Source organism: Erythrolamprus reginae, chromosome 1, assembly GCF_031021105.1.
Source record: "Erythrolamprus reginae isolate rEryReg1 chromosome 1, rEryReg1.hap1, whole genome shotgun sequence".
Taxonomy (NCBI): domain Eukaryota; kingdom Metazoa; phylum Chordata; class Lepidosauria; order Squamata; family Dipsadidae; genus Erythrolamprus; species Erythrolamprus reginae.
Window position 1 is genome coordinate 142,887,412 of NC_091950.1, and position 26,472 is coordinate 142,913,883.

General features: G+C 40.0%; 1 protein-coding gene across 3 annotated transcripts in view; it reads left to right on the top strand.

Moving 5' to 3' along the window:
• The first annotated feature begins 5,471 nt into the window (after window positions 1–5,471).
• SLC43A1 (solute carrier family 43 member 1) overlaps window positions 5,472–26,472 on the top strand; it is a 48,988-nt gene continuing 27,987 nt past the window's right edge. The window contains exons 1-6 of one of the 3 annotated variants that reach the window (XM_070727311.1): window positions 5,531–5,956; window positions 6,648–6,716; window positions 18,597–18,775; window positions 20,947–21,127; window positions 23,721–23,776; window positions 24,310–24,386. In XM_070727311.1, the coding sequence (XP_070583412.1) occupies window positions 18,622–18,775; window positions 20,947–21,127; window positions 23,721–23,776; window positions 24,310–24,386 (468 nt within the window). In that variant the 5' untranslated portion in view covers window positions 5,531–5,956; window positions 6,648–6,716; window positions 18,597–18,621. Of the gene's footprint in view, window positions 5,957–6,647; window positions 6,717–10,728; window positions 10,745–18,596; window positions 18,776–20,946; window positions 21,128–23,720; window positions 23,777–24,309; window positions 24,387–26,472 lie in introns of those variants that run through there. The other 2 variants (XM_070727296.1, XM_070727301.1) reach the window with 2 other exon arrangements.

Genomic DNA, 26,472 nt, shown 5'->3' on the forward strand with positions numbered 1-26,472 from the left:
GACCATTTACTTACACAAACCTACAAATCCATTAAAAAATTATACCATTACATTCAACTTGGTTAACAATACTATATGAATATTCAACATTGAGGGGCAACCTATAACCATTATAGAAACCGATACTATAGATCATTTGCGATTGAAATTCCAACTAGATAGTTGACATAACTCTTTTCTCTACTCTCTCTTCATCTTTTCTTTTCTTTTACTCTTTGATTCTATCCTTATCTTTATTTTCTGTTTTTTGTTTAACTTGCATTATTGAGATACGTATTTTTATTTCATGATGTTCTCTTTTTAATGTATATATTTAATAAATATTTTTTTAAAAAAATAAAAGACATAAGCTTTTGGGAGCTGCAGCTCACTTCAAATATATAAAGTGTATTTAAAGTGTGGTGGGGGAAACAGAAGGAAGGGATGAAGAGAGAGGTTGGTTATGCAGGTAACACAGGAGATAGATTACATGTAGCCTGTCAAGTAGTCATAATGTCAATTATATTCTGTCTCCTCAAAAAATTAGGAGGAGTCCAGCAGCACCTATTCCAACTAATCAATTTTATTAAAAGCCACGTGCTTTTGTGGGCTGCAGTCACTTCATCAGATGCACAGAATGGATCCAGTAGAAGAATTTTTAAAAAATGAAGTTTTGTTGACCTGAATAAACAACACTGAGCAGGCTTCTCAGTTCAGTTTCCAACTGAGCTCATTGCATGAGCCCTAAATAGGCAGAGAAATGTAAAGCTCTGAAGTAATATTTGTGGTTGAGGAATATTGCTAAGCAATTAGTGAATTATCCTTCTGCCTTAAAACAGATCCTATTTTAGCACTCTCTTCAATTGAAGAGCCATAATATCTATACTTGTCTTATAATAACTAAATGCGTACTCCATCTGTGCAGGCACGCATACAATCATAAATGCTTTTAGTCTCCAAATAACATATCATTCGGCTGTACCATGCTGTTAACTTGCATTGGCCTATAATACGAGTCTCCTAACTACAGTGCTACAAAAACTACCTACAAAAATTTAACATAGTTGCAACAACTAGTTTCCCTCCCATGGATATCATTGTGGTTTATTTATTCCTGGGTCTTGTTTCTTTACCTGTTCTTGCTACATGATAGACACTAGCTCAGCTGCCTTAGATGGTCTTAGCAAGTTCAAGAGAGAACCAGTTTAGAGAGTGTGCACCCCAGGACATAAGAACGTGAATAGGAAATTTAAAGGCTTTTAAAAATATATATAATTTCAGAATTTCAATGTCTGTTTGTCTTTTTTCAGTGTCTTTTTCAGAGTATTTCAGTCCATTGGAGGTTCTTGAAATTTATTTTATTTATTAGATTTGTATGCCGCCCCTCTCTGCAGACTCGGGGTGGCATACAATGATACAAGATATGGTGAACAATACTGAATGGTATGTCACAACAACCGATGGAGGAAGAAAAACCACAGAGGCATAGGAAGGGGGAAAATCTAGCAAATACGTTTGATGAGAGGACAGTAATTTCACAGCAGGCACTCACAGTAGGGAGCCGTAGATATATATGGCTTAGAACATCAAACAATATTCTTAGAATTCTTTGTCGCAGGACATATGTCATTCTTATCCTCTTTTCTCGGAAAGCAATTTTTAACTAGATCCTAGGAGAAGGGAATCTAGAAAAACAAGAAAAATCTATCTAAGGGGGATTATACTGTGAGATAAGTGTTTTAGCTTGCAAGCCATTTCATTTTTAAAAACTATGGACTGCCAGTGATTTGTAAGACACCTCTGGTAAAATATTGTTTAGCTGACTCCTTCCCTTAAGAATTTTATAGTTAGTCTTCGGTTTAACAACTGCCCTATTTAACGACTGTTGCAAGTTATGATGCTGTTGAAAAAGTAAGAGTTACGTAAAAGTAACTCTTATGACTGGAACTTGAGTTTAAGAGTGCCACAGTGACCCACAATGGGTGGCACAATCACCACCATTTGCCACCAGCTTCTGACAAGCAGTCAATGAAGAAATCACAAGTCATAGTCACCTGATGTCTCACATAACAACTGCAGGTGATTTTTCTTACTGACCATGATGGAAATGATGCTATAAGTCCGATGTACTCACATGATGCTTCATTTAATAATTCCTTGGGAGTCAGTCCAAATTGTGGTGGTTAAAACAAGGAAGATTACCTGTATTTGCTACTCTCTTAAATTGAGACAACAGGCCAGTGATTAAGACTAGACAGAAAGTTTGAAATAAGCTTTAACTCAGAAACCAATGGAAAGAAGGGTGTTTTGTCAGTTCGTAGAAAAATGACTCTATGCAGCTCATATTTCTTAGGATAAGCTACCGGGAACTGCACTGACAGTTTCAGATTGTGAAATGCACACACATGGTTTCTCTGAAACCAGTGCTTCTCAATAATTTTCTGTTACCCCTTCCCAGGAAGAAATAAATATTTTGTAACCCCCCCCCACCCGCCTGGACAATTGCTTGCAATATTGGGCACATTTTTGCTGAAAAAAACTCAAGCAGCTAATCAGTGTGATTGGGGTATAATGTGACGCCTTAATTTATTTTGCTTCATGCTGTCTGCTGCCAACATTTTTAGAAACAGTAAAATACCGGTCTTTCCTTGTCTCCCATCATACTCATAGTGAAGCCAAGCTCTACATATGCTTCGTCCTATTTCCTCGTCTTTGCTTTCGGGAGACTTACGTTTGTCTCATGATCTCCGTCTCTCTCCTCCTTTCTTTTTATCCCTGTTAAATATTTTTTCCACAGTGTCTCTTAAGGGTTTGTTATCTGCACTTCATATCTCCTGCTCTGTGTTGTGTGCTGTTGTTAAATGCAAAAAATTATTTATTATTATTATTTATTTTATTTATTGGATTTATATGCCGCCCCTCTCCGAAAACTCGGGGCGGCTAACAGCAATCGTAAACAGTGTACAATAAAAAGTAAAAATAATTTACTACTCCCTGTGGCAAAAAAAGCACGTTCCCCAGGTCATTGGATCGCTCCATGCCCACCCAGGGGGGCCCACCCCACTATTTGAGAAACACTGCTCTGAACCAATATATAGCACTCTTTTTGCAAGAAGTGAAATCTGACATGACCGAGCACACGTGGTTGGTGTTCAGAATGGAGAATTGATTCTTAACACTCACTCTGGGGCCCCCACCTCTTCGTGCTGTGGCACTTTTGTGCAATGCATAACTTGCACACCTGCTTACAGAGATCCTGATCACACTACCGCATGGAAAATACTTGAAAAAATATTCCTTGAATTAATGTCAGTTCTTTCGGCCGCCCATTGTGGTAGTACTGACAGCACGAAGGAAAGGAAAAACATTTTTTCTTTCTTTCTCAAAGTTTTAAAAAAAATTTCCACATTCAACATACATTCAATACATCTTGATATACATATATCACTATTCAAATACAATAAACGAGATCATGTTCCAGGTTTACTTTATATTATTTCGTCTGTATCCAGTGAAGGGCTACCAAAATTTTTACTACCACACTGTGGGTGTGGCTTATGCAGGTCACCCTGCATTTTCTTTCGACATCTTTCAGTGCAAATTGGGTGCTCTCTGGGGTGGAGCTCCATTTTCACTACCCCATACCCTGGGCAGTAGCCCACCTCTGTCTTTATCCAACTTTCTTCTTTCCATGTCCCTCTTTCTATCTCATGTGGCTATTCCGCCCCTACTACCTACTTTCTTACTCCTCCCTTTCCTTCTACTACCTTTCTTTTCTCCTTCCTCCTTCTTTCTACTCTTTCTCCACTATTTCCCTTTTCTCTCCTTCCTACTTCCCATCCACCCTCTAAATGAGTGGTTCTCAATCTTTCTAATGCCGTGACCCCTTAATACAGTTTCTCATGTTGTGGTGACCCCCCAACCATAAGTCTAGTGCCAATTCTCCCAACAGAGCTTTAAGCTGATTGGCAGGAAGGTCAGAAGGACACCGACGTTGTAAACGCCTGATTGGTCGGATTGTAAAAATATGTTCCAAGGCGCCAGAATAGAAGCTTTCTTTCTTAACATCATGGGGAATTTGTCTTTTCCCCTGGTCTTAGGCGGCCCCTGTGAAACGGTCATTTGACCGTCCCCACACCCAGGTTGAGAACCACTGCTCTAAATCCTTCCCTAAGTGGATAGTTCTTTTATCATTGCCTAACAGATTAAAATGTTTCTCTAGCTCAGTGTTTCCCAACTTTGGCAACTTGAAGATATTTGGAGTTCAACTCCCAGAATTCCCCAGCCAGCATTTGCTGGCTGGGGAATTCTGGGAGTTGAAGTCCAAATATCTCCAAGTTGCCAAGGTTGGGAAACACTGCTCTAGCTCTTACCCATCATAATAATCCCTCGGAAAGGAGAAACATAATGTTTAATTTATTTTTTAATCCCGGAGCAAAAGGCAAGCAGCCCACCACGACACTTGGAAATGGAAACCTATTGTCCACTGCATGCATTAACTCAGCTGGATCAATAGATAGAAATGTGTGCTTTAAGGCCAGCTTTGTTCTCGGTCACAAGACTGTTGCTTCCTTCTCTTTTCTCCTCCGCACCTATTTATTTATTTATTTATTGTTTATTTATTGATTGATTTTGTCCAATACACAATGAGGGTTTTAGTGGGTATACACATGGTAAAATACATAATGAAGGTTATAGAGGATATGCTCATAGTAAAATATATCTAAGAAAGAAGAGAAGAGAAGATATAGGAATAAAACATATCAATGAAAGAATAGAAGAGATATGGAACTCATTGCCGGACTCTGTAGTGTCATCCCCTAACCCCCAACACTTTACCCTTAGACTATCCACGGTTGACCTCTCCAGATTCCTAAGTGGTCAGTAAGGGACGTACATAAGTGCACCAGCATGCCTTCAGTCCCCTGTCCTATTGCTCTCCTATATTTCCTATACCATTTTTCTTTCCTATATTTATTCTATTCTTTCACTGATATATTTTATTCCTATTTATTCTCTTCTATTCTTTCTTAGATATACTTTACTATGAGTATATCCTCTATAACCTTCATTATATATTTACTATATGTATACCCAATATAACTCTCATTGTGCAATGGACAAAAATCAATCAATCAATAAAATAAAATAAATATAGGAATAGAAGAAAAGTATAGGACAGGGGACGGAAGGCACTCTAGTGCACTTGTACTCGCCCCTTACTGACCTCTTAGGAATCTGGATAGGTCAACCGTGGATAACCTGTGTTACAATAGCGACGTTTTATATTGCGTTTGCTTACAACGTGGTAGAGAAGCAAGTCGCTTTCTCTACCTTTCTCTGGTCAAGGGTGCCCAAGGCAACTTTAGGTGACGTCGCAGCAGAGGATCGGCCACTGAAATGGGAGTCTCCCTCCAAACCAAGTCGCCCGATTGGGCTAGTCAAAAAGCGGTCGAACCTTAAAACCCAGCCGAGCCGAAAGCCCCGGGCGAACAAACCGAGGCAGCCTTCCCAAGAGAAGCCCATCTCTCTTTGCGCATTTGCCGTGCGCTTTCTTCACCCTATCTCGCCCCGAGTTCCACGTTTTTTTATTGCGTGCGCGCGTGTGTGGGAATAACCAAACGCGCACCGATGACCTTATAAAGCCACAGGCGGACCAGCCTCTCGATTCCTGCCCCCCTTTCTCCTTTCGACACCGGGCAAGGAACACTTCCTGCCCGGGGCCCCGCGTGGAAAACGCGCTTCTCTTTTTTCTCCCCCTCCAGGTTGAGCCAGGCGCTCGGAGCGAGCGGGCTCCGGTGAAAGCGGATTTGAATCGCCTCCTTCTCCGCGGCTCGCAAAAGGGGAGGATCCGCCCGCGCCCGGGGCAGCCCCCGTTTGGCAACGCCTTGAAGGCAGATATACCCCCGAATCGTCGGGAGGAAAAGGCGCGCCTTCAGTTCAGCCCGCCAAAAGGGGGCTGGGACGGAGCCCGAAAGTGAGTTGATTGAACTTTGGGGATGGGACGGTTTTGGAGGGGCTTGGAAAGGGAGGCTGGAATAGGGGTCAGGGGGCCGGGAGCGCGGGCGATCGGGTGTGTGTGTGTGTGCTGGGGGTTTGCCCAGGAAAAGCCCTCTTTGTATGGCTTCCCTCCCTTACTAAGCAGGGCTCTCCGGCTTCCACGTGGCAGCGGCTCCCTGCAGCTTTGGGCTGGCTTGGGTGGAGGGCGAACTCTGCCAGAGCCGCGTCTTAAAACGCTTTGCCCCTCGCGGCGTTTTTAAGGTTTGCTCGAGTTGGGAAATGAGGCCTGCTGCCCCTAAGGCGGGAAGACGACAACAACAACAGGAGGGGGGAAAAAGCGGGGAGAGGAAGGGGGTGAATTGGGTGCGCGTCTGAGGGGAAAGGAGGGGACGAATTGAAAGGAAAAGATTGCCGGGTGGCGATTGGAAAATGGGAAAAACGGTTGTCCCCACAGCGGCCTGCCCCCTCCCTCCGCCCTCCCCTCATGCAGACTTTGGGGTATCCCTAAGGATAATAACACAGGGTGACAGGAAAAGGGGTTGGGGAGCGATTAACACGCTTATGGCTAGATTATATATATGGGCTCAAGAGGGGGGTCTCCTCTCTTGCTTGGTTGGCACTGAGAAGGGCCTCAAACTTTACTTTTTGAAACTCTGCTTCCCCTCCAGCTTTAAAAAAAAATATCTCAGAAGTTTGCAGAAGAACCTCACTGGGCTAATATTGGACCTGCATAATTGGTAAGGGAAATGGCAGGTTTCTAAAGAGCGCCTTTATGCCCGTAACTTACTCAGTACCTTTTGTTTTTGTTCACTATAGACACTCATAGTTTTAAATTCAAAGAGATATAAGTTTCCTGAGGCACTTTGTGTTCTTTCTCTCTGTTAATTTGGCCTGATATTTTCAGATCAAAAGCTTACCCGGGACTGGGATCAGGAATGGGGGGAGTATGTATGGCTTTTTAGGGTTACAATGTATTTCAGACTGTTTTATTGTATTTATTGTTCTTATTTACTCCATATTGCTAGATTTGTCATTCCTGTAAGCCGCCTACCAGAGTCCAATTGGAGTTGGGCGGCAGATAAATCCAATCAATCAGTCAATCAATCAATAAAAATCTATCTGTCTGTCTTGTCTGTCTCTCTCTCTCTCTCTCTCTCTCTCTCTCTCTCTCTCTCTCTCTCTCTCTATCTATCTATCTATCTATCCATTAAACTGTAGCCAGCCACATAAGGGTAAAGGATTTGGGATGTTTTCTTCTGTTTTCTTCTGTTTTTTCTGGTATTTATTGTCATTACTGAGACCTTGGGTCCTTTGGGATTGGGCGGTGTAGATAGATAGATAGATAGATAGATAGATAGATAGATAGATAGATAGATAGATAGATAGATAGATACATACATACATACATACATACATACATTAATTACTGTAAGCTGTCTAGAGTCCAGTTGGAGTTGGGTGGCAGATAAATCCAACCAACCAATCAATCAATCAGTCAGTCAGTCAGTCTGTCTGTCTGTCTGTCTGTCTTCAGATTAAACTGTAGCCAGCCACCAAGGATAAGGGATTTGTGGTCTTCTTTCCATTATCAGTAGCTGAGTAGAATCATAGCTGTATGTGTGACCACCATACAGTATGGTATCCCCTTCATAGATTCACATGCAAGGGAGAGATTTGATTTTAAATTTGCCACACGTGTATCTTTGACCACAACTCACAAATCTAAGCCAAATCTATAAGGGGTCCTTGGTGTTCTCTAAGCTTGGTTGTTGTTGTTTTTTTGGCAGATGTTCCATAACCCAAACTGGGTAGCAATAAACATAATTAGTGCTAGCAGGGAATAGGGTTTGCCCAACTGCCTACTAGTACTGCTGATATTACCTGGTTTGAGTAATGAAACATCTGCCAGAAAACAACCAAGCTCAGAGAGAGCACCACGAATCTCTCATTTCAACCCTGAGCTATAAATATTCTAGTGTAGTAACCCGTTACTACTGGTTCATGAGTGCGCTCACTCACATGTGGGTGACGATTCTGCACATGTGCAGAAGCATCCTGGGGAAGGTGGGTGGAGCAACCCAGGTGGGCGGGCGGAGTGTCCTGAATGGGTGGGTGGAGCCTCCCGTCACCACAGTTAGTCAGCCGGGGTTGGGTGGGCAGTGAAATTATCTGCATGTCTAGTGAAGCAGGTCCAAGAAATTGTTAATTGGCCAAAACCTGAATTATAAACAAGATAGGGTTTTATTGATGAATCCTAGTGTACTAACAGTTTAATTGTTGATGTCATTAATTGTTGACTGTATAGTCTGGAGGACAGAAGGGAAAGGGGGGACATGATTGAAACATTTAAATATGTTAAAGGGTTAAATAAGGTTCAGGAGAGAAGTGTTTTTAATAGGAAAGTGAACACAAGAACTAGGGGGCACAATCTGAGGTTAGTTGGGGGAAAGATCAGAAGCAACGTGAGAAAATATGATTTTACTGAAAAAGTAGTAGATCCTTGGAACAAACTTCCAGCAGACGTGGTTGGTAAATCCACAGTAACTGAATTTAAACATGCCTGGGATAAACATATATCCAGGAAATAGTATAAGGGCAGAGTAAATGGACCCTGAGGTCTTTTTCTGCCATCAATCTTTGTTTCTATGTTTCTATGTCAGTGATCAGTAAAACCAGTAGTGTTACAGTACAAATGTTGCTTTTAGTGGTCACAAGCAAGTTCCCTGCCCCTAAACGTCTGTAGACTTTTCATTATCGGACTGGCACTTGGGTCCTTTTGAACACCCCTGCCCCTATCTTGATTTTTTGGTCAGGGACTTTCAGTATCAGCACATCTCTAAGATGTTTAATCCAGATCTCCAAAGTGGTCTATCTGTACAAAAGGTATCCTTTGTCTCTGTACAGTCATGGCTATTTCATGGTAAAGGAAGCCCTTCTTCACCATTCCATTGCTTGGTTTCCTCCTCCTTCCCTTCTACTTCTCTAGATGTTACCATTCTCTTCTCTTCTCTTCTCTTCTCTTCTAGAATAGAATAGAATAGAATAGAATAGAATAGAATTCTTTATTGGCCAAGTGTGATTGGACACACAAGGGATTTGTCTTTGGTGCATATGCTCTCAGTGTACATAGAATAAAAAGATACATTTGTCAAGAATCATGTGGTACAACACTTAATGATTGTCATAGGGGTCAAATAAGCAATGAAGAAACAACAATAATAAAAATCTTAGGATACAAGGAACAAGTTACAGTCATACAGTCCTAAGTGGGAGGAAAAGGATGATGAGAAATAACTAGTAGAAATAGAAGAAGACTTAGTAAAAAGTTTGACAGTGTTGAGGGAATTATTTGTTTAGCAGAGTGATGGCATTCGGGGAAAATCTGTTATTGTGTCTAGTTGTCTTGGTGTGCAGTGCTCCGTAGCGACATTTTGCAGGTAGGAGTTGAAACAATTTGTGTCCAGGATGCGAGGGGTCAGTAAATATTTTCCCTGCCCTCTTTTTGACTCGTGCAGTGTACAGGTCCTCAATGGAAGGCAGGTTGGCAGCAACTCTCCTCTCCTCTCTATTCATCTTATCTTATCTTATCTCCTCTCTTCAGCTCGCAGAAACAACTACAGACTTCTGTTACAGAAGGAGAGCAATGTAAACAAGACTCGCTATTTTATAATAGTTACATTGTTCATCTGCCAAAGCTTGAAGTTAACACTAAGGCAGTGGATGATGACCCAATACATTTATGGTGGCAACTCTGCCAAGAATAATGTGGCGTGAGAGGGAAACTCAAACTGCACTCCTCAGAGAATAATAATAAAGGTGGATTTGCATTGATATCCTACTTAGGCCTGGTCAGAAGTAAGTTCCTCTGAGCCATGCTTCTAAATAAATATGTATTGGATTTCTGCCGGAATAATGGTTGACAGTGTGCAGTTCTGTAGCATGACTCTTAATATGATCAGTGCCTTCCTCTGCCTATTAAATTCTCTCCGGTTAGCTTAGTTAATTCCCTGTGACGTACAAGTGAGATCATTATCTGGTGCCACTGCTGAGATGGACGGGGCTCATTTGAAATCTTCCTCTCTTAAAGAGCAAAGCAGTGGTTCTCCAGAGATTTTTCAACCATATTTATAATTCTTTTAAAAAAATGTATAATGTTCCCTCACTGCTAATATACTGTTTTTCTTGCTCTCGCATTGCATTAGGAACTAGATTACGTAACTTTTGCTAGTTTGGTAAGATCATAGAGGAAACAGTGGTGTTTGCTGGTTCATAGTTTGCTCAGGCACCTGCATGCTGTTATTCTACTGCTGAAAATAGGAGGAAGGACCACTATTTAACTTAAAATCCTTGAACCCGTGAATGGTTCATTTTAATATAATTGGGCAACATTGGATAGCAACCACTCTCGCTTCCTTCTTTGTAAGGATGCCTATAGGACTTCTCTAAGTTGAATTTTCTTTGCAGCATAACAGCCCCCTATTTAGTTTCGTTTCACAAAAAATGCTGTTTGTATAAAGTTATGTGGGGTATGGATCTTGATATAATGGGAGTCTGATAGATTGATTCTTTCAGCAAGGAGAAAAGGAATAGAGGGAAAGAACCCGTCTTCCTGTTTTAAGTCTTCTTTCTCCTTTTCTTTTGTTGTACTTTTAACCAACTTAAAAGAGGAGCACATTTTTAACTACCCGGCACGGAACACACATTGGAATTGTATGGAAACCAACAGCTTCCTTCTTGGATCGTTATCTCATCAGCCTTAGCCTAGGTATTTCCAAAGTTTTCTTTTCTTTACTCCATGAGGGACAGGATCTTGCTTTCCATCCCTAAAACAATCGGGCGTCTGGTTTCCAACATATTACTGTAACTTACTGAATTCCACAGAACATTTTGCTGTCGCTGAATGATATGCAAGTCCATGTATTTATTATTTTTGTGATGTATACCCTTCTGCCTTGAATGATATACAGTTAAAAGCCCTGTGCAGTAAGGAAATAAAAGCATAGGCATATACTTGTCTGCTTCAGCCTAAGAATTTCTCCATCTGACCTCATGCTCTGTTTTTAAAAAAAGCAGCAATAGCTGTTCATTTACTTTATAGAATTCTTTATTGGTCAAGTGTGAAGGAATGTATTCAGGATGCATAAAGATAAGTGGAAATTCAGGGAGCCCTATTAAACTCTAACAACAACAGAGTTGGAAGGGACCTTGGAGGTCTTCTAGTCCAACCCCTGCTTAGGCAGGAAACCCTACACTACTTCAGACAAATGGTTATCCAACATATGCTTAAAAACTGCGAGTGTTGGAGTATTCACAACTTCTGGAGGCAAGCTGTTCCACTGGTTAATTGTTCTAACTGTCAGGAAATTTTTCCTTAGTTCTAAGTTACTTCTCTCCTTGTTTAGTTTCCACCCATTGCTTCTTGTTCTACCCTCAGGTGCTTTGGAGAATAATTTGACTTCCTCTTTCTTGTGGCAACCCCTGAGATATTGGAACCCTGCTATCATGTCTCACCTGATCCTTCTTTTCATTAAATTAGGCATACCTATTTCCTGCAACCGTGATTTGTAAGGATCTGTCATGTATTTTGTAGGTATGGAATATGCACAGCATTGTCAGAAGCTCCAGATCCTTATTTTTGTTGAAAGAAGTCATCAAGCAAGTTTTACATTTAGATAACTGATAATTGGTAGCAACTGAAAAATATTAGTTTAATTCTCTTCAATGGTCTTATTAAAGAATAGTATGCACAGTTGCAAATTGCCAAACCTCAGATGATCAGCTGGGTGTTATGAAAGAGGTCTGTTAGGATAGCATAACCTTCCCATCCGGTGGCCTCTAAATGTGTTGGACTTTAACTTCTATACAGTAGTTTTCACCACACAGGAACGTTTTTATCAGTTTTAACATTCTGGAAATCTGGAAAGTACAGTACAGGTAGTCCTTAACTGAGGATTGGGTTACAACTGTTCAGAGTTACGTTGGATCTTCCTAAAACAACTTATAACCTGATTTCGTAGTTAACATTGATCACACACACAGCAGTCACATGACTGCATTTGGGGTGCTTCGCAACTGCCTTATGACAGCTTTCAGGATCTTACATTTATGGCTCTTGCAGCATCCTGTAGTCATGTCACTGATTTTCATTTATTTATTTTTGCTGATTTAACTCATTAGCAAAAAACATCCATTGGGTAAAATGTATTTACTTAACAACTATGGTTCACTTAACCATAACAATGGTTATGGTTTTCATTTAATGACAAAAAATGTTGTAAAATCACGTCATGAAATGACCTGCTTAATGACTGCAACAACGTACAGCCTAATTTCCACGTTCAATAATGGTAATAAGTCAAGGACTCTGCACATTTTTAATATTCTACATTATTTCTATAACTTGATCTGATTGTTGAAAGCTTTAGGTCAGAATCTGTTAAGATCTGAATATAGTACTTGCATCAAAAGAATTTCCATCTTTTGTGTAACATAGCACCAAAACACACTGCTAAAAAAAAATAAAGGGAACGCTTAAACAACACAATATAACTCCAAGTAAATCCAACTTCTGTGAAACCAAAGTGTCCACTTAGGAAGCAACACTGATTGACAATCAATTTCATATGATGTTGGGCACATTCAATTTTGCACAGAATAAAGTATTCAATGAGAATATTTCATTCATTCAGATCGAGGATGTGTTCTTTGAGTGTTCCCTTTATTTTTTTTGAGCAGTTTACATCATTTTCTGATTATTGTACATATTCAGTTAAGGGATATTCTGAGTAATACAGGCAAAATATTTTTATAGAATAGCACCTCTGGACTTTCAGAAATATTAGTCCCAAACCAAATGTTCAAAATGAAAAACCTAACATTCACAATTCAAGAAGTTAGCACAGTTTTAGTAAAACCAAAGTTCTGTGCCAGGACAATGTGACTTTTGCATGTTTAGATTACACATTTACACTTTTAAGTTCTTTGTTGACATTTGAGGTTTTTAGAGTCATTTCTGAAACTTTGCCTCAGAGGTAGGTCTTTAAGCTAGAATGTCTTAATTTACTTCTACAGCCTCTTTCAAGGTTTTAAAAATGATTTAGATTGCCACCTCTGGCTTATGTAAATATTCATATCCTTTTCTCAAAGAGAGACTGTGCTTAGTGAATATGATTTCTTCCACATTGTCATCTTCCCAGTGATCTTCTAAGAGAGGCAGAGTATTTGAAGATCATTCAAGTAAGCAAGTGGGAGATTTGAATTCATGGCATATACAGGCTCCGTTCCAAAAATAATGCAATTATTTTTTTTTAAAAAGTAATTTATTGAACGGATTTGCACAAACACTTAAAATTCTTCAAAGTACTGTCCTTGGGCCTCTACACATTTTTTCCAAGGACTGACATGACTGGTATGCGCCCTGGAAGATGTCTTCAGGGACTTCTTGCAAGGTCTTCGTCACGGCTGATTGGATCTCTTCTATGGACGTTCCTTTCAGGGCTGCCTTAATCTTAATCTCTATAGCGGTGTTTTTCAACCAGTGTGCCATGAGACATGGTCAGGTGTACCGCGAAGCTCAGAGAGAGAAAGAAAGCAAGAGAGAAAGAAAGCAAGAGAGAGAGAGAAAGCAAGAGAGAGAGAAAGAGAACAAGAGAAAGAAAGCAAGAGGGAAAGAAAGAGAGAGAAAGAAAGCAATAGAGAGAGAGAAAGACATAGAGGGAGGGAGGGAGGGAGAGAGAAAGAGAGCAAAAAAGAGAGGAAGGAAGGAAGAGAAAGAAAGGGATGGAGAGAGAAAGAAGGAAGGAAGGGAGAGAGAGAGAAATAGAGCGAAAGGGAGGAAGAGAGAGAGAGATTTTTTTTTCCAAACTTTTTTTAGCCCCCCCCCCCCGCTCAATGTGCCCCAGGGTTTTGTAAATGTAAAAAATGTGCCGCGGATCAAAAAAGGTTGAAAATCATTGCTCTATATAGAACCAACTCCCCCCCCACCCCCCATGTCCGTACTCCTCCCATCCTAATGGTCTTCTGAAAGGCAGCGAAGACATGGCTTTGCCAGCAGACCTGGGGTCCATGAACATTTACACCTATCATGGCTGAATTGTGCTGAATGGTACCTATGTGTGTTGATTGGATTGTTTGAGTTGTGGGTTTTATAACTGTTTTTTTTATTGTTTTAACATTTATATTTGACTTCTTTTATCATTGTAATTTGTATTTTTATATTGTTGTAAGATGCCCTGAGACCCATTGAGATTGGGCGGCATAGAAGTCGAACCAATCAATTAATCAATCAATCCTCTGTGGTTTACAAAACTAGTGACTCATCGCACTGAGATCAGGCCTCCAGCTAGACCGGCATTTGGCCACGAATTCCAATCTTGACATTGATACCTTTTAGCACTTGCCTGCAATTTTCCAGGAAGGAAACCTGGCCACCCCTACACCACTAGTGTTGTGCAGTTTAGTCTCAGGCTTCCAGTGTTTGACAACACATTCCTGTAATATGGATTCTTAAACATTTCAAGCAGCAGCTGCTTTTTGGCACAGGATACTTTCAAGTAACATCTGTCTTGAAAGTTCCTTTTTTAAAAGCTTTGGTGCTAAATGATGTAGCCTTTTTTTCTTCCAGCTTTCCCTTCTTTCTGGTTTAAGAGCTATCAGCATTTCCCCCCCCCTCTTTCCCTATTGTGCTTGTTTACAAATGCTGCTGGATCTGATGTCATCTCTGAATTTCATTACCAAGCTGTTTACTTCTCATTCTGCCTCATTACCGAAAGCATTAAATCAATCAGGACCCAACTTGCATCTCTGGAACTTTGGAAATATTAGTCCCAAATGTTCAAAATGAAAAACCTAACATTCACAATTCAGGAAGTTGGCACAGTTTTAGTAAAATCGAACTTCTGTGCCAGGACAATCTGACTTTCGCATGTTTAGGTTACACATTTACATTTTTAAGTTCTCTGTTGACATTTGAGGTTTTTAGAGTCACTTCTGAAAGTTTGCCTCTGAGGCCGGTCTTTAACCTAGAATGTCCTGATTTACTTCTGCAGCCTCTTTCAAGATTTTAAAAATGAATGTTTAGATTGCCACTTCTACTTTATGTAAATATTCATACTCTTTTATCAAGAGAGAACCATCTTTCAGCTGTGGCGAGGGGGGCGTTTGCCCAGGTTCACCTGGTGCACCAGTTGCGGCCCTATTTGGACCGGGAGTCACTGCTCACAGTCACTCATGCCCTCATCACCTCGAGGCTCGACTACTGTAACGCTCTCTACATGGAGCGACCTTTGAAGAGTTTTCGGAAACTTCAAATCGTGCAGAATGCAGCTGCGAGAGCTATTATGGGCTTTCCCAAATATGCCCATGTTACACCAACATTCCGCAGTCTGCATTGGTTGCCAATCAATTTCCGGTCACAATTCAAAGTGTTGGTTATGACCTATAAAGCCCTTCATGGCATCGGACCAGAATATCTCCGAGACCACCTTCTGCTGCACGAATCCCAGCGACCGATTAGGTCCCACAGAGTGGGCCTTCTCCGGGTCCCATCGACCAAACAATGTAATCTGGCGGGCCCCAGGGGAAGAGCCTTCTCTGTGGTGGCCCCGACTCTCTGGAACCAGCTCCCCCCAGAGATTAGAACTGCCCCTACCCTCCTTGCCTTTCCTAAACTCCTCGAAACCCACCTTTGTCGTCAGGCATGGGGGAATTGAGATATCTCCCACGGGCCTATACAATTTATGTATGGTATATTTGTATGTATGTCTGCTTAATAATGGCGTTTTTAAAATATTTTAAATTGTAAATCATTAGATTTTTTATGAACTGTTTTATTGTGTTGTGAGCCGCCCCGAGTCTACGGAGAGGGGTGGCATACAAATCTAATTAATAATAATAATAATAATAATAATAATAATAATAGAGACTGTGCTTAGTGAATGTGATTTCTTCTACATTGTCATTCTCCCAGTGATCTCCTGAGAGGCAAAGTATTTGAAGACCATTCAAGTAAGCAAGTGGCGGATATGAATTCATGGCATATACCGTATCTTTAGGCCAGGTCTCCAATTGCTCCATTAGAATGGTTCCCCTTGAGCTAAAAACTTCATGCATGATCCGTTTATGACTTCAGTGTAATTCTTTGTAATTCTTTCTCTAGGTTGTTCTGTGAAGACCTCTCTTGTCAAAATAATACTTCTGATACAAATAAATTGTAAGCTTTAGTATACATATGCATAGGAGTGAGCATCTCTTTTAATGCGTCTCTTGAGCCGGGGTGGCGCAGTGGTTAGAGGGCAGCACTGCAGGCTACTTCAGCTAACTGCTTGCTGTAGTTCAGCAGTTCAAATCTCACCTCCCGGCTCAAGGTTGACTCAGCCTTCCATCCTTCCGAGGTGGGTAAAATGAGGACCCAGACTGTTGGGGGGCAATATGCTGATTCTGTAAACTGCTTAGAGAAGGCTGTAAAAGTACTATGAAGCGGTATATAGGTCTAAATGCTATTGCTATCTGTACTATAGCTGATGTCCACTTATGTGACTGATTTCCAGAAAATAAACATATCCAAAAAGCTCATAAAAGTATGTTTTTTTAAAAAAAGAAGAAGTGGTACTTGAAATCTCCTTGCTGTTAAAAACCGGTTAGCAAGCAGGTTAAAGAAGCCAGTTTACTTTCAGCCTGTGATAGGCAATTTCAGATAGCAGATAATGAACAAATTGGCCTGGGCTGGTTTTTGCCAGCAAGCAAGGAACAAGATCTCCTTTCATAGTATATGAAACCCCACAGTGGCATTCTTACCCAGGCACGTAAAGGAAGGGATGCATTTTGACATTTCCACGGGGCAGAGTTTTGCCCCTACTTGTCTGTATGGTTTTATCTTCTATTTTATCTTCCTTTTTTGTTCATGAAAAATGGAGGGCTGAAGGGGAAAGTGGCAACTCACAAAACAGATGGAGGCTCCAATCATGCACGGTGTTTCTGCAGGAAGTGAGCTGCAACCTCCTCTGTGGCTCCTGCCCTGTGAGTAGTAGCAGCTGCCAGGCTGCCCTTGTTTAACTCCAGGAACTACAAGTCAACTGATTGTGTGGCTCAGACCTCTGTCGGAAGAAATCCTAGCAGCTGTTTGCCCCCAGGCTAATAGCTGGGCCAGCAATTTCCTTTTTTAAAATAGTTTTCAAGGTTATATATTCCTCCTTTCGTAGTATTTTGTTGCTAGGTCTTGCCTTCCAGCATATAGTGGCCTATAAGTATCACCACCCCAATGTCTACTGTCAAGCCGGAGTTCTAATTCATGACTTTGATTTTTAATAACTCCAGTGAGTTCGGAAGAGTTTGGTATCCCATTATTTAAAAGTAGGAATCTCCTGCTATGAGATCTGACTATTGTTCCACCTAATATAGATGGTGATGGGCAGAAGTCTACAGGCTTTCCTTCTTAACCCTTTTTGAAGGAAATAAAGATTGAACTTTGGACCTTTAGCATGTAAGAGCCGCAGTGGCGCAGTGGTTAGAATGCAATATGCAGGCTACTTGTGTTGACTTACGACTGCCTGCAGTTTGGCAGTTCGATTCTCACCGGCTCAAGGGTGACTCCGCCTTCCATCCTTCTGAGGTCGGTAAAATGAGGACCCAGACTGTTGGGGGTAATGTGCTCTCTATAAACTGCTTAGAGAGGGTTGCAAAGCACTGTGAAGCGGTATATAAGTCTACATGCTATTGCTATAGCAAGTGTCTTACCACTGAGTTATAGTTCCTGTGGGGGAGAGCCTTCTCTGTGGGGGCTCCAATTCTCTGGAACAAATTTCCCCTGAGATCCGGACCGCTCCCACCTGCCTGGTCTTCTGAAAAGCCTTAAAAACATGGGGTTGCCACCAGACTTGGAATCGTTGAGCAACAACACACTGCTCCAACCCGAATTGATGTATGACTGCTATTATGATATAGGTTTTATGATGAATGATTGAGGGGTGAATGTTTTAATTTATGGGGTTTTATAGATTGTATTATACTTTTATCCTTGTTCGCTGCCCTGAGTCCACTGGAGAATTTAATAAATACTAAATACAGTGGTACCTCTACCTAAGAATGCCTCTACTTATGAACTTTTCTAGATAAGAACCAGATGTTCAAGATTTTTTTGCCTCTTCTCAAGAACTATTTTCCACTTACAAACCTAAGCCTCCAAAACTGTAACTGGAAAAGGCAGGGAGAAGCCTCCGTGGGGCCTCTCTAGGAATCTCTTGGGAGGAAACAGGGCTTGGAAAGACAGGGGGAAGCCTCCATGGGGCCTCTCTAGGAATCTCCTGGGATGGAAACAGGGCCAGAAAAGGCGGGGTGAAGCCTCCATGGGGCCTCTCTAGGAATCTCCTGGGAATAAATGGCCTTCACCCTCCCTGTGGTTTCCCCAATTGCACACATTGCTTTTACATTGATTCCTATGGGAAAAATTGCTTCTTCTTACAAACCTTTCTACTTAAGAACCTGGTCACGGAACAAATTAAGTTCGTAAGTAGAGGTACCACTGTACTCTGTATCTTACCTGTAATTTCCCGGTCAAAACCAGTGGAATAGCTAAAAAGACCTGAGTGCCAAGAAAGATGATAATCTTGTTTTATTTGCAGCCTCCTCTTACAAGCCAGAGGGAAGATGGCACCCACTTTGCATCAAGCGTACCAGCGACGCTGGTGGATGGCCTGTACTGCGGTGGTGGAAAATCTCTTTTTCTCTGCTGTTTTGCTGGGCTGGGGCTCCTTACTCATTATGCTCAAACTTGAAGGCTTCTACTCCCATATGTGCACAGGTGAGTAGATGGATGTGGATCTGAGCCTATTAAGTGAGATGAAATGATAATGTGGAGTGGTGGTGGGGTTGTGGGTACTATTCTGGGCAGAGTGTTGCCCTTTCCATCCCCACAGGTCCTTGCTTGCCTCATCCCCAATTCTGCACTTACCAAAACATTTGAAGATGAAGCCCATTGGTTCCCCTTAATAAGGCCTCGGTAGGGACAGAATTAAGAATGAATCTGTCAGAACTTTGATTAGTAACTTGTACTAATTTTGTGTACTTGGTAAAAGAGAGGGAAACTCAGTGCCAATGGTTTCAACAGCTTCAGCCATGGGGGTCTTGCATTCATGATTCTTCTAAGGATTCTTCCCAAATCTTGTAATAAAATGTGAGGAACTAAAGATGGAAGAATAGAGGTATAACAAGAGGTATAGCTAGAGGTATAACAAGCAGGAAGAGGGAGATTGTGATCCCCTTATATAGAGCACTGGTGAGACCACATTTGGAATACTGTGTTCAGTTCTGGGGACCTCACCTACAAAAAGATATTGACAAAATTGAACGGGTCCAAAGACGGGCTACAAGAATGGTGGAAGGTCTTAAGCATAAAACGTATCAGGAAAGACTTCATGAACTCAATCTGTATAGTCTGGAGGACAGAAGGAAAAGGGGGGACATGATAGAAACATTTAAATATGTTAAAGGGTTAAATAAGGGTCAGGAGGGAAGTGTTTTTAATAGGAAAGTGAACACAAGAACAAGGGGACACAATCTGAAGTTAGTTGGGGGAAAGATCAAAAGCAACATGAGAAAATACTATTTTACTGAAAGAGTAGTAGATCCTTGGAACAAACTTCCAGCAGACGTGGTTGGTAAATCCACAGTAACTGAATTTAAACATGCCTGGGATAAACATATATCCATTGTAAGATAAAATACAGGAAATAGTATAAGGGAAGACTAGATGGACCATGAGGTCTTTTTCTGCCGTCAGTCTTCTATGTTTCTTCTATAAACCAATTAGCACCAAATTGATAGAGCTGGTTTTATTCCATGGCAATGGCTTAAAACAGTTTCTGTGGGGTCCTTTATCATTAATTTTCATAAAACATCTCCACATTCTCATTTCCCGTGAAGTGAGGTTTCCCATGATCCTAATTCATGCTAAAGCTGTAAAGCCTTGCATGTTGTAGGATATAGCAGTGCTCCCTCACTATGTCCATGTGAGATTAGCAATCCCACAAAGCTTGTTTCAAACCATCTTTTTTGTAATAAACACAGTGGATGGATTAGCTCTTATTTTCCTACTACTTTTCTCAAGGAACCTGAGAAATCTTAAAATGGTGCTCTTCCTTATAAAATTGACCTTGCCCTTATAGGAAAAACAGATTACAATTCCTCCAAGTGCCCGAACCTCTCATTTTTTGGAGTCAGGCTTTTATTGTTTCTTGTGATACAGCGCCTCAGATCACGGCCTGTCTCCTAAATCTTTGACAAGCAACAGATTACTGTCTGACTTTATTAAAATTTTAGAAAGAGCTGCTCTCACTTTAAATGATGGCCAAATCCATTACTATTCCCTGCCTACATTCTCTTTAACTTAGAATCACTCCCTGCCTTTCTTGGCTGGCTATTCTACTAGCAAAACAATCCCTTTACATTCATAATGGGCCCACAGCAATCAGCTGGAACACGCTCGGAATGTGATTCAGATCCTGTTTCTTCCCAGGTCATTTTGCTCCTCTATTGCTTTCTCTACTGTGTGTGAGAAAACAAAATCAGCAATGTGTTTAATCAACAATGTTGAACCAACAATCAAGAAATAATACTCCCCAATCAAGGAGCTACCAACCCAGAAAAACAAGCTAATAATAAACAGCCCAGTCAAGGGGCCACCAGCTCCTACAAACACTGACAGAGCAAGCCAATAGTATATAAAATGAGAGCAAACACCCTTCCCTTCTACCACTGATGATGTTACCTAGTTTGGTAGTGCAGTGTCTGAAGAAAACAACCAAGCTCAGAGACCATCAAAGACCCCCACAATTTTGTGATTTCTTCAATGCAGCGAGAAGGAAGATGTGCCTCTTTAGGAACCAAAAAACAAACAAACCAACCATGCCCCTAGGTAGAATAGGTGTAAAAATGGGATCAATATCCTAACCTCTTTTGCCATTTTCTCTTTAGATAAGAATGACACAAACGTTTCAACTGTGGTTAATCTGACCCATCCCTTCAGCTGTGTGGAACAGGAAGAAATGCTTACCCTGGGTTTCACCATTGGCTCCTTTCTCTTGAGTGCAGCTACTTTGCCTCTTGGCATCCTGATGGACCGTTTTGGACCCAGGCCACTTCGTCTAGTTGGCAGGTAAGAAGAATAAGGTGTTTGGGCTGGGGCAAAGGGGGGACATGATCGAAACATTTAAATATGTTAAAGGGTTAAATAAGGTCCAGGAGGGAAGTGTTTTTAATAGGAAAGTGAACACAAGAACAAGGGGACACAATCTGAAGTTAGTTGGGGGAAAGATCAAAAGCAACATGAGAAAAAAAATTATTTTACTGAAAGAGTAGTAGATCCTTGGAACAAACTTCCAGCAGACGTGGTTGGCAAATCCACAGTAACTGAATTTAAACATGCCTGGGATAAACATATATCCATCCTAAGATAAAATACAGAAAATAGCATAAGGGCAGACTAGATGGACCATGAGGTCTTTTTCTGCCATCAGACTTTTATGTTTCTATGTCTCTAAATGGCATGGTGGCCTATTGAAGAAAATATACTGCTCAAAAAAATAAAGGGAACACTCAAATAACATATCCCAGGTCTGAATGAATGAAATATTCTCATTGAATATTTTCTTCTGTACACAGTTGAATGTGCACAACAGCATGTGAAATTGATGGTCCATCAGTGTTTCTTCCTAAGTGGACAATTTGATTTCACAGAAGTTTGATTTACTTGGAGTTATATTGTGTTGCTTAAGGGTTTCCTTTATTTTTTTGAGCAGTGTACTTGGAAGAAAGAAAGAAAAGCGCACGGTGGTCACTAGGTCATAAATTCTCATTTCAGTGAAAAAATAAATATTTATTAGAAAGTGAATTTGTTAATTAGAAACCATGAGGAGGGAGAGCCGACAATAGATTGCAGCTTTTTTAAGGAGGAGAGCGTAATTGTGAAATAATTGGAGACAATTTTCAATAATTTGTGGTGTCTTTTTGAGGTAGAATTTCCATACCCGAAGTTTTTCAGTTGTGTTGCACCACAACTCACAATATGGCTATATATTGTCGTCTATATCAGTGTTTCCCAACCTTGGCAACTTGAAGATATTTGGACTTCAACTCCCAGAATTCCCCAGCCAGCATTTGCTGGCTGGGGAATTCTGGGAGTTGAAGTCCAAATACTGTATCTTCAAGTTGCCAAGGTTGGGAAACATTGCTCTATATATCAACAAGGCCATAATGCTAGGTTGCACAGTAACAAAAGTCAACTGGATAGCTGACATATTTGTTCTTGAGATTGAATAGATATGCATATCCATGTAAGATTAAAACTATCTGGAATAAACCTAAATACATCAAAATCTGAGCCTTAATCTAATTCCAAATGGTGACTCTATATAACACTATAAGATATTTATGCAGCATCTTATGCAATGTTTTTTTCTCAAATCTATGCTTGCGGCCCTATCTGGACCGGGACTCATTACTCACAGTCACTCATGCCCTCATCACCTCGAGGCTCGACTTCTGTAATGCTCTCTACATGGGGCTACCTTTGAAAAGTGTTCGGAAACTTCAGATCGTGCAGAATGCAGCTGCGAGAGCAGTCATGGGCTTACCTAGGCATGCCCATGTTTCACCATCACTCCGCAGTCTGCATTGGTTGCCGATCAGTTTCCGGTCACAATTCAAAGTGTTGGTTATGACCTTTAAAGCCCTTCGTGGCATTGGACCAGAATATCTCCAAGACCGCCTCCTACCGCACAAATCCCAGCGACCGATCAGGTCCCACAGAGTGGGCCTTCTCCGGGTCCCGTCAACTAAACAATGTCGGTTGGGAAGAGCCTTCTCTGTGGCAGCACCGGCCCTCTGGAACCAACTCCCCCCGGAGATTAGAACTGCCCCTACTCTTCCTGCCTTCTGTAAACTCCTTAAAACCCACCTTTGCCGTCAGGCATGGTGGAACTGAAACATCTTCCCCTGGGCATGTTTAATTTATATATGGTATGCTTGTGTGTATGTCTGTTAGTATATGGGGTCTTTTAAATGTTTTAATTTTAAATTTGTTAGATTATTTATGATTTGTTTCCACGTATTGTGAGCCGCCCCGAGTCTTCGGTGAGGGGCGGCATACAAATCTAATAAATAAATAAATAAATAAATAAATAAATAAATAAATAAATAAATAAATAAATAAACAAACAAACAAACAAACAAACAAACAAACAAACAAATAAATAAACAAATAAATAAATAAATAAATAAATAAATAAATAAATAAATAAATAAATAAATAAATAAATAAATAAATAAACAAATCAGCTTAAAATTTATATTTTCTTTCTATATTTTCTTTTTCTTTTGCTCTTCTGTCATTTTAATTTAATAAAGATTATTTTTAATATACACTACTGAAAAAATAATAATAAAAGGGACACTTAAACAACAGAATATAACTCCAAGTAAATCCAACTTCTGTGAAATCAAACTCTCCACTCAAGGAAGCAACACTGATTGACAATCAATTTCACATGCTGTTGTGCACATTCAGCTTTGTACAGAACAAAGTATTCAATGAGAATATTTCATTCATTCAGATCTAGGATGTGTTATTTGAGTGTTCCCTTTATTTTTTTTTTGAGCAGTGTATATTAAGAGGACACAGGTTGAGAAAGCTGCTTTGAGGACATAATTTAGCTTAGCGATGATTTGATGTATCTGTTATTTCTTTATAGTGCCAGCTTTGCTCTCTCCTGTACTCTCATGGCTCTGGCTGCCTACAACCCGTTAGGTGAGAAGAATTTTTGTGTTAATTGAATTAGTAACTTTTAATTACTTACTAATTACTTATCTCTTCTATGATTTCTCTCCCCTGACTATCTCCTGGTTCTGTCATACAACTCAGCCCAATCATTATGGTTTCCTGCCTTTGTGGCCAATTAATTAGAGTAACCCAATTCTTAGAGAAATAAATCCAATTCATAGTAATAGTAATCCAATTCATGGCCCTGGGACAGTTTTGGCTACATCATCCTTAATGGCTCTAGATATATTAAAAAAAAACAGGTTCTTAAATTGGCAATCTTAAATCCCTTCAACTATCTCCATTCTTCAAATGTGCTAGATTACAGCATGTGTCTACCCCCAACTGGAAATTTGTGGAAAAGATTCCTTAAAACAACAACAACAACACCTATGCCATGTTCTCAAGTATTCCTGCTATTCCACAGAGTCCTCCATTATATTTCTGTTTCTCACAAATCTCCTCCATTCCTTGTGAACACCATTCATCTTCTCATCCCATATTTCTGTTCTCCTTCCCAGTTCTTTCTCCATTGATTTTTCTTGGCCTTTCCTTAAATGGTTTTGGTGGAATCTGCCTGACCTTCACTTCCCTAACTGTAAGTACCGAAATAACCTTTCGCTTGGCCTGTCTAACTAGAATTCTTCCAGCATGATCAGAACAGCCTGTTCTGAAGTCAGGGTGGGATCATTCTGGTCTTAAGTTATTTTGCCCACCCCTGGCTTAGTTTTCAGAGTCTTGATTAATTTGTTCATTTTACTCATATTCTCTATATTGCTCATCCTGAGAAATTTCAGGCACAATCTGTGATTGATTGGCTTTGCCAAGACTTTCCACTAAATTTCTACTAAGCGGAGACCACAGCTTTGAGTCTGAGCCTATTTTGATTGGGTGTGTCTGTTTAACCTCATTTCAGACACTATGATTACATATTTATTCTTAACTGAGCCTAGATGTACTCTTGACTGAACTGAAAGACACACCAGGAATCTCATGTCTTTTAGAATGTAGATTGCAGAAAGCATTTACAAAAAAGAGAGAGAGAGATTCCTCAGATCACTAAGCTTACAGCAGATCTATAAATTAGATCCAGTTCTTTTGCAGTGCAGTTATAGGTTAGAAGCTGGTTTTTCCTGAATTCCCATTGTTTTACATAAAAAGTGAAAGGTCACTGCCCCAACCTCTCTTTTTTTGTCGCTTGTAGAACTCTTTCTGGCTGTGATTGCAGGGATGGATTAGTAAAGAACTATTTGGTGGCTTGGGAAAGAGGAAAGGGCCATAGTGGGTGGTGATGGTTTATTATAGCAGCGCCAAAAGACTCTGGATCCAGTACATAATTTAAAACATATTGCAAGTTAATTCTACTCACTGCCAGGAGTTCCACCCTCACTGACTTAAGGTTGACTCATCCTTCCACCCTTCCATGGTTGGTAAAATGAGGACCCAGATGTTTGGGGCCAATATACTGACTCTGTAAACCCCTTGGACAAGGCTGTAAAGTGGTATATAAGGGTTATTGATATTTCAGCATAGTATAAAGAGTCATAATATTAAAATACAAACTTATACAAACACATGGGTGTGTGTGATGGGGGCTCCACTAACCCATAAACCAGACCTGGGCAAGATGCGGCCCAAGGGCCAAATGCGGCCTGCCCATTGTCTGTGACCGGCCCGCGGAGGTCAGTCCAACTTTTTTAGATAAGAACTGGGTGTTCAAGTTATAATATAATATATAATATATAATATATAATATATAATATATAATATATAATATATAATATATAATATATAATATATAATATATAATATATAATATATAATATATAATATATAATATATAATATATAATATATAATATATAATATATAATATATAATATATAATATATAATATATAATTATATAATTATATAATTATATAATTATATAATAATATAATAATATAATAATATAATAATATAATTTATAATTATAATATATAATATAATTTATAATTATAATTATAAATTATATTATATATTATAATTATAAATATAAAAATTATAATTATAATTATAATTAAAATTATAATTATAATATAAATAACTCAGTTCTACCCAATAATATACAGTATTGGGTAGAACTGAGTTAATTATATTAGTCTGGCCCTCTAAAACCACCCCAATTTCTCATGAGGCCCTATGGCAAAATTAATTGCCCACCTCTGCCATAAACCCTGAGCCTAGAAACAGAGGTAGATCTGAAACGATTTCCCCAAAAAATTGGAGAGTGGGAAACGTGTATGTCTTAGAGATGTGGCTTTCCAGAGGACAAGGGCTGTGACATGGGAGGTATGCTTCCTCAGTCCCACAAGAACGAAAGTGTTTAATCGAGACAATCTAGACTGGTCCTACTCCACCCAAACATATCAGGTGGGCCGGTTGATTAAAGTCAACTGTTTGCACAGATGTGGCAACTCAAACAGGACAGCTACTTTGTGGAGTTGGGCTGGGATATTCTGTCTTGAATGGATTGTGAGAGAAGGTTGCATAAGTTTTGTTTTTAAAACATCATTAAGCTTATTTGATCCAGCCATGAAGGATGATTGATAGTGAGGATATGTATGATTTAGTAGGGTTTTTTAATTAATGTTTTTTATGTTGCTTTTAAGAATTAATTTTTACTTGTTGGAAGCCGCCCAGA